Here is a 14814-nt window from a genome sequence, read left to right as displayed (position 1 = left end):
GATATTGGATATTTGATACTAACCTCTGCATTTTCATTCAAACTTATATAAACTCTGTTGGAGGGGAAAAGGAAAAGAAATACAAGCTGGTCATAAAAGGTCACTTACCCCCAGTTCCTCCCATATTTCTGAAAGCATTCTGTATCAAAGTTTGTAAACCCCTGCGGAACAATATTTCAGAAAGTTAAGAACAGCCTTTCTGGGCCAGAAGAAGACCCAGAGGGAGGAGCAGACAGGGGTCTTGGTGAACCTCTTAAGCAGGGCAGAAATGTCCCCAGACACTCACCTTACGATACGACAAGAGAGTTCCGATGAAAGGCAATGGCCTCGGACCTGGAATGCCCAGATTTCGAAAATGGCTGTATGGCCAAATACCATATCTGTTTTTTAATGAAAGAAGAGAGGGGGAGAGAGATGCAAATCTGGCAGATGATGATTGACAGCAGCAGAGCATAAAATGTTAAGGGTTCCTTGGGGAAACCTGGCAGGTTGTTGTACCTGATAAAGGTGTTGGAATTCCTGCTCCATGATTGCAGTCATGGGATTTTTGTCTATCACATGACGGTATATGTTTTGACTCCACAGAGTGGGAAGTGACGGAGATAGGATGTTTGTGTTACTGTGTTCCGTGAAGTGGGAATATTGTCCTTTGTTCTGTTTCTCTTTGCTGTCTGATGCTAGAGAGAGAGGGAGCCATGTTGCAGTGCTCCGCGTGTGTTTATATGTAAATAAAGTAGATTAGCCAAAATGCTGAGTTGCTGAGGTCTGTTACGCAAGCTGCGAAGACCTGCGGATCCCTAAGTGTGCCGGTGGCTGTTGGCATCAGTCACTGTGATGTTCAGGCTGAAGAAAGCTTATGAAGCTCCCGAACGCTCAGCCAGGAGGGAGGGAACATGCCAGTCAGGCATGTGTCTCTTCCAGGGTCCTACTCGAGTGTAGGCTGAACTCCTGACAAAAGGCACCTCCTGCTAAAAACACGTGCACACAGAGCTAACCTTTTGGGGGTGGCACAACAGGGCTCAAAAGGAGAGCCCTGCAGGTGCATTGATGCTTTGCAGCTGTTCTTGCCTGCTGGCCAAAGGATGCAATTGCAGGTGGTTTGAGCTGGGACACCTTCTGGTCCCAGTGGTCAGGTGACCTGCTTAGCATCCACAAGATCCCAGGTTCAATCCTCGGCATCTTCTGGGAACCTTCCTTGGGCTGGCTCCATGTTTGAGGCGGTCCTCCTCAACTGGGTCCCCTGGGAGGCTCCCTGGACATAACACACACACACACACACACACACACACTACCCAATTCATTTGGGGGTCAGAAATGGTGCTGGCAGTTTCATATCAACAACAGCAGCAGCAGCAACAACAACTATTTGTTCCCTGCCCATCTGACAGGATTGCCCCAGCCACTCTGGGTGGCTTCCAGCTTATATAAAAACATAACAGAACATTGCAGATTAAACACTCTGTGTCTACTCAGGAGTAAGCCCCGTTGAGCCCATGCCTACCCTGGCCTCAGGGAAGTGCATCTAGGACTGCTGCCAAAGCTTAAGGAACTCCCTTTTGAGTAAACTCGCTTAGGATTGCATTGCAAAAGGTAGTGAAAAATGCATGGAACTTTTCCTTCCAAAGCTTGCCTTGCATTTTATACTCTTCTGCATTCTACCATCTCCTGTGGCTTTTGGAAGAAGCAATGGATTAAAATGTCCCTGTGCTCCTCCTAACAGTCAGGAAACAGCCCAACAGGAGGAAGATGAGAGAGTAATGCAAACTGATTTTTAACTGTTACATGACTTTGGAAGAAAGAAAGAAAGAAAGAAAACCCAAACTGTTGTCTAGCATTTATTCTTTTTAAGGCTTGTTTTTGCTTTAATCCTTTGTAAACTGGTCAGGTCACACCTATTTGCTGGAAGACCTTCCTGGGTAAAGGGATTGTGGAGAAAACCTTCCTTAAATCTGAAGGCTCACTTGGTAAATAAATATCCTTACAGTTCAGAAGCTGCCATCTCCTATGGCTTTCAGAAAATCAATGGACTTAAAACTCCCCCTTCTCCTTTTCACAATTAGAAAACAGCCCAAGAGAAGGAAGACAAGAGAGTAATACATACAGCATGAAAAGACCCAGAAGGACAATGAGGAGGGACCATGTCTCAGTGGAGAAGCTTGGAAGGAGATTCATCTTCTTAGCCCTTGGCGTCTCTCTGCCTCTGGCTTTGACGGAAGATTTCTATTCTCTTTCTGTTTGATCCATGCTGGAGCTCAAAGGGCGAAAATAATTTCACAATATTGTTGGCGATCTGTTTGTCTTCACTGTGATTTCTGGGCCAAGCTTGATATGAAAAGAGGTGGGGTGAGGATTCCTTGTCCTGGATGGGGCAAGGCTGGCGAGGCTGCGTTGCCATGGGTCATTTCTTATATAACAGCATTTTGTGCCAACCTCTTCAGAGGGCGCAATCTGCCTGTGCAATGTCTCTGGTGAAAACTGGGAAGAGAGCTGGGCTTGCAAAGGGAGGGGTGCAAAAAGCGAGGCCAATTCTGCTGCGTCCAATTCCAGCACCGTCGCCCCCAAAGCCTGCAATTTCGTGGCACATTCCTCCCCCTCCTAGGCCTCACTCCTGCCGCTTGCCAGGAATATCTTGGCTAATACAGAACAACAAACTCCTGTGTTGCAAACTTAACACAACAAACAACACAAGCAACACGAAGACCAGTATACTAGATAGCACTGTAATTCTTATTGCATGATTTAGTACAACAAAAACAAAATGTGTACACTTGTAAATTCTCTAATATATTTGAAAACAAATGAACACACGTCTGTCAATCTTTGAAAGTCCGTAAAAGTATAATAAGTCTATGGTTGAAGCAAAGTAATAGATGCTATCCTGTGGGCTGAGCGCTAAAACTTTTTAGGCGTTCATGGTGCCAAAGTAGTAAGTGAATAACAATGTAGACAGTGATCCCAGATAATCTGACTGTTTCGCTGGAATCTTCTTCAGCACGACTACAAAAGAATTCAAATATGAAACAATGACCTGTGTACATGAAAGGTATATAAACTTCACACATTACAATCCATATGCTACAACTACAATAAGAAGGGAAAAGGTACATACCCCATACATTAGAAAAATGCACAAGGAGCAGTGGTCATGAGGATATGTAACCATGCAATCATGTATATTATGCAATAAGAACTACAGTGCTATCTAGTATACAGTGGTACCTCGGGTTAAGTACTTCGTTCCGGAGGTCCGTACTTAACCTGAAACTGTTCTTAACCTGAAGCACTACTTTAGCTAATGGGGCCTCCCGCTGCTGCCGCACTGCTGGAGCACGATTTCTGTTCTCATCCTGAGGCAAATTTCTTAACCCAAGGTACTATTTCTGGGTTAGCGGAGTCTGTAACCTGAAGTGTATGTAACCCGAGGTACCACTGTACTGGTCTTCGTGTTGCTTGTGTTGTTTGTTAGTAATATCTTGGCACCAGGGCTTCCCATTCATGGAGGAGCTGACTGCCGCCCTTGCTCTGCTCAGCACTTTCTTCTGCAATAGCCGTTCCACATTGGTAGACTCCGAAATTGAACTAGGGGCCGACTCTGCAGAACTGCCTGTCAGAATCGAGAAAGGGCAGTTTGACCCCCGCTTTTGGAGAGGACTCTATTAGCTCTCAAGGAGAGGAAGAGTTGGAAGGCAATCAAAGTGTTGCTAGGCAATCAGCAGATAAGCAGTGGTCTGAGTCTGGGTTGAGTAAGAGTGAGGAGGAGGGGAGAAGTCAGCCTCTCAGTCCCCGATCTAGACTTTTGGATAAAATCAGAAGGCAACAGAAGGGCAAGAGAGGAAAGGCAGAAGACTGGTGTCTTTCCTGTTGTGGGAGGAGCGAAACTTCAGGCTGACCAACAAAGGTAATTGTGAGCAGGGGAGAAGCCAGGCTCTGGATGTGTCTTTTTGCCAGAGAGTCAATTACTTCTTATCAAAACTTGCTTGTCTGCTAGAGATCATTACACTCAGCCTATCCCTCCTCCTGCCCCCACAGATACAGGAACCCAAGAATTGGTGATCTGGCTGGCATGTTTGCTAAAGCCCAGAACCTAAACCTGAGTTGCCAGCAACCTTTCAGCCCTAACAGAAGGGATGCTGGCAACATATTCCCTTCCCAAATAAGAGTGATATTTCTTGGAGTGTTAATAATGCTCAGTGAAAGCAATTAATTCATCTGGATTCTAATGCCCAGGCACTCGCCCCTTTGCAAAACCCTGTATCAGATGTTTGCACAGCAGATAGAGTCATAACCTCAAAACTCACAACCTTCTTTCATCTTATTCAGAAGTATAGAAGTACATTTCCTTATTCTATCCTCCCCACACCGTTTTTTCCTCTCTTTTCGATACAGCCATAACATCTCTAGATAATTCTTTACCCCAACAGTGGCACATTTTTGCTGACTGATCCTGTGCAGGGACCGTATCAAAGCCCTTTGGTTTGACCCGAAAAATTTAAAAAGTGAAGAAAGGAAATTGTTTCTGTGTGTTCCTCTTCCATCAGTTCCTCCTGCTTCTGAATATCTGATGCAACGGGTGTGCAAGGGGGCAGCTGGTGTTGCATTGACAAGTTTAACATCCACTTCAATCAGAGAGGAAACATCCAAGTCAAACACACTCCAGGATGTCTCTTGACATGTCTAGATTGCAAATCTCAAACATTGCTCACTTGCTCACCAATAGGCTGAGTTTGAACATATCTGGAAGGGTGCTGTTTTGGCTGATGCAAAACTGCTGCAATGACAAAATAACAAGCGTTGCAGTATAGGGTGCTCTGTCACAATGCCCCATTTCCTTTCCTTTCCTTTTCCCAGAATTCCCCTTCCCCAATTTTCCAATTCTCCAAACCCAACAGCTATTCATCACTCAGAAAGCCAGTGCATTTGATTGGCCACTAAAAACCCCAAAGCTTTTCTTTTAGGAATTCTAGGTGCTGAAATCCCAAGGGAGCAGAAAAGACTATTTATGTATACGACCGTGACTGCGCAGATGTTATTGGCCCAGAGATAGAAAGAAGACAAAGTCCCTACCAGAGAAGAATGGCAAAAATGACCGGAAGAATCAGAAGAATCAGAAAACAAAGTTTCAATAAGGATCAGGAAAAAATTAGAGTTTATCTTAAAAACCATTGTAAATAGTTAAAACTGTTAGCAGGACTGGAATAACACTTGTAGTTTAATGGTGAATTTTTGGACATAATGGAGATGTAGAAGATTTGGATTATTATAAAAGATGCAGGAGGAAATGATTAACAAGAGGACCCACAAAGGGGAGAAGTCCAGAAGATTTTTGGAATCATGTTTTTATGTTATATATTGGATATGTGATTGGCTTGATCCAGCAAACTCTTTTTATGTTCTTATATTTGGTAATCTGTGGATTAATACTGTCTCCTCCTGGGTGGGACATGATGGAAGTGAGTGATCATGGCACCAGTTAGCTGTGTCCAGGGAAGATAAACCGTCAACATATTTAATGGCAACAGAGGGTGCGTCTTAGCTGGAGATGTATTCCTTCCACTCTGCCACGTAATTTGCCCGCTAGCGATGAATGTGTTACATGGAATTCCTCAATTATTGGCGAGATTTTAAACATTCATAGGTGGCAGAGAGGAAGCACAATTACTATGCAAATCCAGAGCAAACACACAGAGAGAGAGAGAGAGAGAGAGAGAGAGAGAGAGAGAGAGAGAGAGAGAGAGCCTTCCTCTCTGAAGGAAATGCTGCTTGGGCCATCTTGAGGAAGAAGAGAGTTCCCAGGGGGAAGGAATCTATTTGGGAGCAAGCAGAATCCCTGCGACAGAGTGAGCTCCCGTTGCTCAGTCCCTGCTCCTGCCAGCCTAGCAGTTTGAAAGCACGTCAAAGTGCAAGTACAGTGGTACCTCGGGTTACAGACGCTGCAGGTTACATACGCTCCAGGTTACAGACTCCACTAACCCAGAAATAGTGCTTCAGGTTAAGAACTTTGCTTCAGGATGAGAACAGAAATCATGCTCCAGCAGCAGGAGGCCCCATTAGCTAAAGTGGTGCTTCAGGTTAAGAACAGTTTCAGGTTAAGAACGGACCTCCGGAACAAATTAAGTACTTAACCCGAGGTACCACTGTAGACAAATAGGTACCACTCCGGCGGGAAGGTAAACGGTGTTTCCGTGTGCTGCTCTGGTTCGCCAGAAGCGGCTTAGTCCTGCTGGCCACATGACCCGGAAACTGTACGCCGGTTCCCTCGGCCAATAAAGCGAGATGAGTGCCACAACCCCAGAGTCGGCCACGACTGGACCTAATGGTCAGGGGTCCCTGCCACTGGAGATTCAGCAGGTGTTTTCCATTTCGACTTTTAAACACCCGCTGAAAGCTTTTCTATTCCTTCGGGTTTATGCCAGCAATTAAGAACACATATTTTCACAGCAGTTGGTCAGTTTCTGGTTTTAATATATGGGTTGTTGTTTTTTAATTTGGTTTTTGTTGTATGGTTTTGTATACAACTACTATAAACCACTCAAACACACACAGTGACACACAACAGCGGGATACAGTATAAATATTTCTATAAATAAAGTACAATAAAGTTATTTGGATTGGATAGGATCAATAAATAATTTGTTGGCGTCCTCTCTCGACATTTATTCTGCTGGGGCAAAAGCTACTGTAGAAAAGTGGGGAAGGCGAGGCCATGTTTTTCCCCCAGAAATACCCATCCCCACAGCTGGCCAATACCTTTATTTAGACTGACCGAAACATCACAAAATCTTGGCAATCTTTTGAGCTCTACTCGTCATTGGGCAAGATATGACATAACACAGGGGGAAAGGAGGAAAACGTCACACACACCAGCTTGCAAAAATTAGGCTGGGTGTTGGTAGCCTGCAGGTCAGCTTGCAGACTCAGCTCCAGGATTGCAGGCTGGATCTATCCCTCCCTGGGGTGAGAGATACCACGTCACGTGCCTGGAATTCTTGACAGAAGATGATGCAATTGCTTCTCCCCATCTCATTTCAGTAGCGTTTCATGCAGTTTGAAAACCAAGGTGCGCTGGAAGCTAACCCCAGGACCTCCTTCCTGCAAAAGCAGATACTCTGCCACAGATCTCCTTTTTCCGTTTGGATTAAGCTTGTTGGGATCAATTTAGTGGCCCACATCCAGTTCTTTGCTGACCTCAGAGCAACAGCTGCAGATTTCCACAGCCTCTTTTGCTGCCAGATGTCAAGGAGAGATACAGGGTTTGGTTTCGTCAGCACCCAGGTGAATTTGTACTGGAGGGCAAGTTCAGAAGATGAGTGGAGTTCGTGGCTGTAGAGGTTGATGCCGGGCAGCTCAGAATTAACTTTCAAACACGACGGCGCCTGGCTGTGCTTTCTGCCCTCTCCAAATAACCTTCCTCCTTCGTAGGGCTTGAGGGTCTGATTTTCTTTCGCTGTTTTGGCAGCCCTGGTTTATGAATGAGTTTGCAGGTTCAGAGAAGTCCGTTCCTGACCAGAGGAATTTGTGCTAGAGATCAAAGTGCACCAGGCAACCAGAGTTCCTGGCCAGGGTCATGGACTTTATTCCGCTTATTGCATCGTGTGCGTTGGAAGGCAAACACCCACCGTCTGGATTTGCTTTCTTCCTGATAGGCTTGATAATTCTCTGCTGTCAGGTTGGCTCCAGCTGTTGATTTCTTCTTCTGATGTTTAACCAGTTACTTATTGGAGCAGGGAATGATGTTTCCAAATAACAAACCTGCCTCTTTGTGGCTTAACGAAAACACCAGGACAGATGGAAATATTGCAGATGGGTTTATCACAGAAGCACGGTGAAGATTCAGGAATCACGCAGCTCTCAAATGACGGCATTCTCAGAACCAGCCAGCCTCAAAAATGCTGCAGGACAGAATTAATTACCAAATATTGCAAGAGTCTGACAGTGTGCTGTTGTTTTCCAGTTCTCAAAATACCATTTCCCTCCTTTCTCTCCCCCCCCCCTCCACCCTTGTGCTTGCAGATATTATATATACAGAAACTGGTTCACTATAAAACAAGCAATACGTTTCTGAGCACAATTCAAAGGGTTGGTGTTGACCTTGAAAGCCCTAAATGGCCTTGGCCCAGTAGACCTGAAGGAGCATCTCCACCTCCATCGTTCAGCCCAGACACTGAGGTCCAGCTCTGAGGGCCTTCTGGTGGTTCTCTCCCTGCGGGAAGTGAAATTACAGAGAACCAGGCAGAGGGCCTTCTCGGTGGTGGTAGCAGTGCTTCTGAATCCCAGTTGCTGGAAACCACAGGGAGAAGAGAGGACTCTCATGCTTGGGCCCTGCTTGGGGGTGTGCTGGGCCCGGGGGTAACCCATGAAACGCGGTCCAGGACCGGTCCAGAATCCAAAGGTTCCGCTAGGAGTCAGTCCGACAGGGCCAAGGCAGAAAACCAGGCAAGGACAGGGGCAGGTTCTAGCAAACAGCAGTGTTGGTCCCTCAACCTGGGGCGGGATCCGACAGCCTTTTATCTTTGTCGGGGTAGCGGCCAGTCCTGATCCCCCGGCGACTCACCTCCCTGTTTCACCCGAAGGCGAGCACTCCTCCTGCGAGTACTCAGGTCTCTCCCTCTCTCAGACCTCAGTCTCTGCAGCTCAGGAGACGTTGGTGGGTTACTAGACCCAGGGGCCGCCTCAGCCTCCCCTGACCCAACTGGTAGTGGAGCAGCTGTAAGTGATGGCCCAGCTGGAGGCAACGAGGTCATCCCCGCATCTGGAGCCAGGGCAGGCTCAGGCCCCTGACTCGGCCCAGCTGGTGTTTGTTGCAGGGGAACCTGTGCAGACTGGGGTTCTTCAGGATCAGGCCCCAGACTTGGTTCAGGTGATGCCTGAGGCAAAGGATCTGGTGCAGACTAAGACTCCTCTGGTTCCAATCCCGAGCCCAAGTCCCAGGCCATCACAGTGGGTTGGCTGCTGTGAGAAATTGGGTCCTCCCTTAAAGAGGGCACGTATTGCGGTGAGACCTGGAAAACCAATGCCCTGTGTTGTGGGTGGGTACAACTGGTCAGCCACAACACCCGATTGGTAGGTCCCTCGAAGCTGGGTGCAATCTGGCCAATGGGACGCAGTCCAAATGGTTCAAGGGAGCTATTTATACCCATGCATGTGACCCAGAGCTTCCTCTTTCGTCGTGTGCATTTGGAACACCCACCCACCTCTCCCTATATTTAGGGCTGTGCGCTTGACCTTGTTATGCCGTCGTGTGTTGTCTGTCGTTGGGACAGGGGCATGGCAGGAATTTTTCCCTCTTGGCTGCGTTGTGACGTGGGGTTTGTGATTTCAGCTCTCTTGACATAATATGCTGGAGACAGTTCTCTAGTAACACTTCTTTATTAAAGCAAACAAGACTGAAGACTGAGGATGGGAAAGCTACATTTATAGGGACAGGGGACTAGCTAGAAAGGATACATTTTGGAGGGAACAATATCAGGCAATCACAGTCCTGCCTTTTGGAGGAAACCAATAAGACAGAGGATCCAAATACAGCAGCTTAAATGAACCAATAGTAGCTGTACCCTTTGAAACCAAAAGGCAGTTACTTTACCCTAATGCAAATACAGACAATAATAATACAGATATAAAATCCTTTGACTCAATACACAACAGGCTGATTGGCTGGTGCCATTTGGGTTTCACCTGCCGCGTAGCAAATTGTCACAACTTGTAAGGTTGCGGATAGGCTCTGGTTCAGGTGATAGGGATGGGAGAACGCTCTTGCCATCCCTATGTGAAGGGTATTCCGTTAAAGGAATCCAGGGACTCGATGGTTTGGTCAACCCCTGAGAGGGAGTTGTGCCCGTGCTTGAGTCCAGGGGGGCATTTGGGTGACGGAGATAACCTGTTCCCCGCTTTCTGCTTATCCAGGTGTTCACCCTTAGCTGACCTATGCTGGAACCCTGGGTCAGCGCTACCTGCAACGGTGCAGGGAGCTAGTCAAATCAGAGCCTATGTAACCAGTCACTTTCTGTAATCAATAAAGTTGTGGCCTAAATTCTGCCAAAAACCAAACCAAAATTTGAGTCATGTGTGAATTTATTTAGGGGGGAGGTTTCTGGGTCTGAACACGCAACAGGATGCTGGACCAGATCGGCCAGGGCCTGATCCAGCAGGCTCTTCCTATGTTCCCATCTAGCTTAGATTACCTCTACACTGGCTGGCAGTAGCTCTCCAGGGTTTCTGACAGCTGCACCTGGAGAACCCAGGACTTGAAACCCTGAGCTTCCGCATGGCCCTTCTCTCACCAGCGGATTTACTCATCATGCAATTCGCACCAAGCCAATCATTGTGCAATTCTGCCCTCGCCAGCTCCACTTGCAAAGGCTTCTTTCGATGGAGCACTCGCTTGATTTCCGCAGAACACGATCTGGCTTCAGTCTCTGCCATACTTGACACAGTGATTCCCCCCCAGACATGAGTGCCGGTTTGAGGCAACTGATGGCCCGCAGATGTCTCGCTGGTAATCAGGACAGCTGCTTCTGCTAATAGACAGGCTTCCTCAGAGATGATGCCCAGTTCAGGGCTTGAGAATATTTCTGCAGAGCCGGGTTGTTGTTTGGGGGGTATCCAATTAAGATTTGAGCTGTCACCTGCACAGATGCTTCCTGTCTGGTCTTATGGAGGCTGAGAATGTGCAGGGAACAGAAATCATCTTCTCCTCTCTCCGGGTCTTGGGTTCTCATGTGATATCTCGGAACTCGGACGGCCTTATGAGATTAAACAGGAGCATCCTGGGGCTTCTTGTTTTGAAAGCCCAGGGTGGTTGTGCTGGGGATTGGTCCCAAGTGCTTGAGTAGATGTGTTTCTGCTTGTACGTGGAGCTGTTGGAAAGCCACTTCCGCCTTCAGAGGAGGTGTGGTTGCGGGCTGCACACCCCTACCACACGCACGGTGGCTGGCTCTCAGCCTCTGTGCGATTGAGGGAATCCCCAGCCATGTCATCCCCTGGACAGCCAATCGGCTGGCTCGGGGTGGCGCGGCCGGGGATCTCCCTCTTTTGCCGCCTCCAGCTGCTCAGATCTCGCTTGCTGGTTTCCCAAAGGCCTCTGAGAGCAGGATGCTGGACTAAACAGGACGTTGGCCGGATCCTATAGGATTGCTCTATTGCTCTCGGCACAGTGGTGACTTATGAGTCGACTCTAAGCCAGGCCAGGCTTTGCGCTGCGCACACCAAGATTTCCATCTCCCTGGGAGCCGAGCGAGAGAAAGAGGCAGAGAGAGATAATGATGTAATAAACATACAGCAACTGCAGCTCTCTTATTGCGGGTGTTCGATTCGGGGGTTGCAGCCAATAAGCTTTAACATTATCCTATAATACTTTTCTTCCCCCGCAGGAGGAACGATGCTTCCTGGAGGAGTTGTATTGTGGCAACAAACGTGGCAGGGAAACAGAGAGGCGAGAAACGGCAACAGCAGGGTGAATGCGCTAATGGAAACCCACAGGGAGATCCAAGCCACATCTCTGTTCACATGGCAGAGCTTGTACCGTAATCCTGTTCAAAAGCAAGCGTGCATTTTGCCATTTCCGAAAAGCTTGGGCTCGGGAAAACATTCAATATCCTGAGAAAATTATTATTAATAATGAATTTATTTACCGGGATACCCCACCCTCCGCAGCTGAAGCCGGGCTCAGAGCAGCTAACAACAGTAAAAGTAACACAGTTTACATAAAATCACCATCAATTAATTGAAATACGGTACAGTCTAAAATCAATTCAGAATCAAATCAATTCAAAATCAAATTAATGGCAACCATTGGGCTAGAGTTCTGTGAGGAATACCGAAGGAGGGGGTCAGACTGTGCCTTGGCCAAAGGCCGGGTGGAACAGCTCCACCTTGCAGTCCCTGTGGAAAGATGTCAAGTCCCGCAGGGCCCTAGTCTCTTGGGACAGAGCGTTCCACCAGATTGGGTAGAAGGGACTCCAAGGGTCATCTAGACCAACCCCGCTGCAATGCAGGAATCTCAATTTAAGCAGCCCTGGCAGATGGCCATCCGACCTCTGCTTAGAAACCTCCAAGGAAGAAGAGTCCACAACCTCTTGAGGTCATCCATTCCACTGTTGAACACCCTTACTGTCAGAAAGTCTGGAATCTCCATTCCTATGACTTGAAGTCACTGGTTGGGGTCCTACCTTCCAGAACAACCTTGCTCCATGTTTTTTTGGGATATGTGAAGATGGCTGTCATATCTCCTCTCAGTCTCCTCTTCTCCCGGTTAAACACACACAACTCCCTTCAACCGTTCCTCATCAGGCTTGGTTTCCAGACATTTGTTTTTGGGTTTGTTTGTTTGTTGTTTTTTATTTATTAACATTCTTATGTTACATCAGTAAACATTATCACATCACAAGGCTTATTATAATATGATTTCCAGCATGTATACAAAGTTTATATACCTAAGGGGGGGGGGGGGAAACAAGGACAAAAAACTATTCCAAGATCATATATGTACCAACACTTTGGACTTCCTGTCTATCCTGTTGTATATTCCTTTTTTACAAATGAATGTACTCTTATTATTGTATATTTCTTTACATTTTATCTAATACATTCCTATATCAATATGTACCCTTGGTCTTATTTCTCAACTCAGTCTCTCTCCAACATCAGTGCTAGCATAGATAGCAAAACTTTACTGTATTTTTGAACATATATAGAATCATAGAGTTGGAATAGACCACAATAGGGCCATCGAGTCCAACCCCCTGCCAAGCAGGAAACACCATCAGAGCACTCCTGACATATGGTTGTCAAGCCTCTGCTTAAAGACCTCCAAAAGAGGAGACTCCACCACACTCCTTGGCAGCAAATTCCACTGTCGAACAGCTCTTACAGTCAGGAAGTTCTTCCTAATGTTTAGGTGGAATCTTCTTTCTTGTAGTTTGGATCCATTGCTCCGTGTCCGCTTCTCTGGAGCAGCAGAAAACAACCTTTCTCCCTCCTCTATGTGACATCTTTTATATATTTGAACATGGCTATCATATCACCCCTTAACCTCCTCGTCTCCAGGCTAAACATGCCCAGCTCCCTTAGCCGTTCCTCATAAGGCATTGTTTCCAGACCTTTGACCATTTTGGTTGCCCTCCTCTGGACACGTTCCAGTTTGTCAGTGTCCTTCTTGAACTGTGGTGCCCAGAACTGGACACAGTACTCCAGGTGAGGTCTGACCAGAGCAGAATACAGTGGCACTATTACTTCCCTTGATCTAGATGCTATACTCCTATTGATGAGGCCCAGAATTGCATTGGCTTTTTTAGCTGCCGCGTCACACTGTTGGCTCATGTCAAGTTTGTGGTCAACCAAGACTCCTAGATCCTTTTCACATATATATCTTATATCTATATAGATATATCTTATATCTATCCCACTTTTCCATAAATTTTTGTTTTGAATTGCCTCTCAGGCTATTTGTCAACTGCGCCATTTCAGCAAATTCTTGTAGTCTCCTCTTCTCCTGGCTAAACACACACAGCTCCTTCAACCATTCATCATAAGAGTTGGTTTCCAGACATTTGATCGTCTTGGTTGCCCTCCTCTGCCCACCTTCCAGCTTGTCAACACCCTTCTTAAATTGTGGCGCCCAGAACAGGACACAGGACTCCAGGGGTTGTCTGACCAAGGCAGAACAGAGCGGGACTATGACTTCCCTTGACCCAGACACAAGACGTCTGTTGATGCAGCCTAGATTAGCATCAGCTTTTTCTTTTCTTTTTTCTTTTTGCTAATTAAATTTTCCAATTTAAAAATCTAAAATCAAATTTAATTTAAAATCAATTTAATAATAATAATAATAATAAAAACCCAGAAGTTCCTAAGTCTCAGGGTTGCAAATACAGATTTGGAAGGGGAAAGAATTTGGGTCTGCTGCACTGTCTAAATCTGACATTCTCTCTGCTTGTGGCTCTGCTGAGCTACGTCTGTTTTTTGCGCTGAGCTAAATCAGGAGAGGATGCTGCAGTTGGAGCCCTCAAATGATAACTCTCCCACCTCCATTGACAGAAATAAGCCAAAACGGCACGGAAAACAGCCCCTCCAAAGCAATCATGTCAGAATATATCTATCTACCTCTCCCAATATCTGAAGGGCTGTGACTTCGAAGATGGAGCAGACTTCTTTTCTGTTGCTCCAGAGGGCAGGAGCAGAACCCAACACCTCTGGGATTTTTAACACAGAGCGAGTTAAAAATAAACGGAAGAGGAACAACAGCAGCAGCAGTTAATGGGTGGAAACCAAGCAGATTGGGGCTGAAGATTAGAAGAAACTCCAAAAAAAATGGTAAGAGTTATTTGACAGTCTGCCTTGGGGCAGACCTGGGGCGGGGGCTGTCTTACTAGAAGAATTTCAGCACTATTTTTGCTATAGATGCAAAACAAAACCATTCCTGTACTGAATCTAGTTTGCCCTAGATCATGGGTAGGCAAACTAAGGCCCGGGGGCCAGATCCGGCCCAACTGCCTTCTAAATCCAGCCCATGGATGGTCCGGGAATCAGCGTATTTTTACATGAATGTCTGCTTTTATTTAAAATGCATCTCTGGGTTATTTGTGGGGCACAGGAATTCGTTCTTTTATTTTTCTGCAAAATATATTCCGGCCCCCCACAAGGTCTGGGGGACAGTGGACTGGCCCCCTGCTGAAAACGTTTGCTGACCCCTGGCCTAGATGACTCCCAGGCTGCTTCCGAGCTCGGGAAATTCTGTGATTCTGCTTCTGCAGGAGTCACCAGTCCAGCCCAAGGGGAGCGTCTCTGCAATGCCAGCGTCACCCAGGACGCCATAATGTT

General features: G+C 46.7%; 1 protein-coding gene across 2 annotated transcripts in view; it reads right to left on the bottom strand.

The window, feature by feature from the left end:
* LOC310693083 (cytochrome P450 3A12-like) overlaps window positions 1-2562 on the bottom strand; it is a 65348-nt gene extending 62786 nt beyond the window's left edge. The window contains exons 1-3 of one of the 2 annotated variants that reach the window (XM_083474760.1): window positions 2102-2562; window positions 287-380; window positions 109-161 (exon numbers count right to left, since the gene is read on the bottom strand). In XM_083474760.1, coding sequence (XP_083330886.1) covers window positions 109-161; window positions 287-380; window positions 2102-2172 — 218 coding nt within the window. In that variant the 5' untranslated portion in view covers window positions 2173-2562. The remainder of the gene's footprint in view (window positions 1-108; window positions 162-286; window positions 381-2101) is intronic. The other variant, XM_083474761.1, reaches the window with a different exon arrangement.
* Window positions 2563-14814: the final 12252 nt, after the last annotated feature.

The sequence above is a fragment of the Podarcis liolepis genome (genome assembly GCF_965112155.1).
Source record: "Podarcis liolepis genome assembly, chromosome: 14".
Taxonomy (NCBI): Eukaryota; Metazoa; Chordata; class Lepidosauria; order Squamata; family Lacertidae; genus Podarcis; species Podarcis liolepis.
The sequence above is the reverse complement of the archived record's forward strand: the minus strand, read 5'-3'. Positions and strand labels throughout refer to the sequence as shown.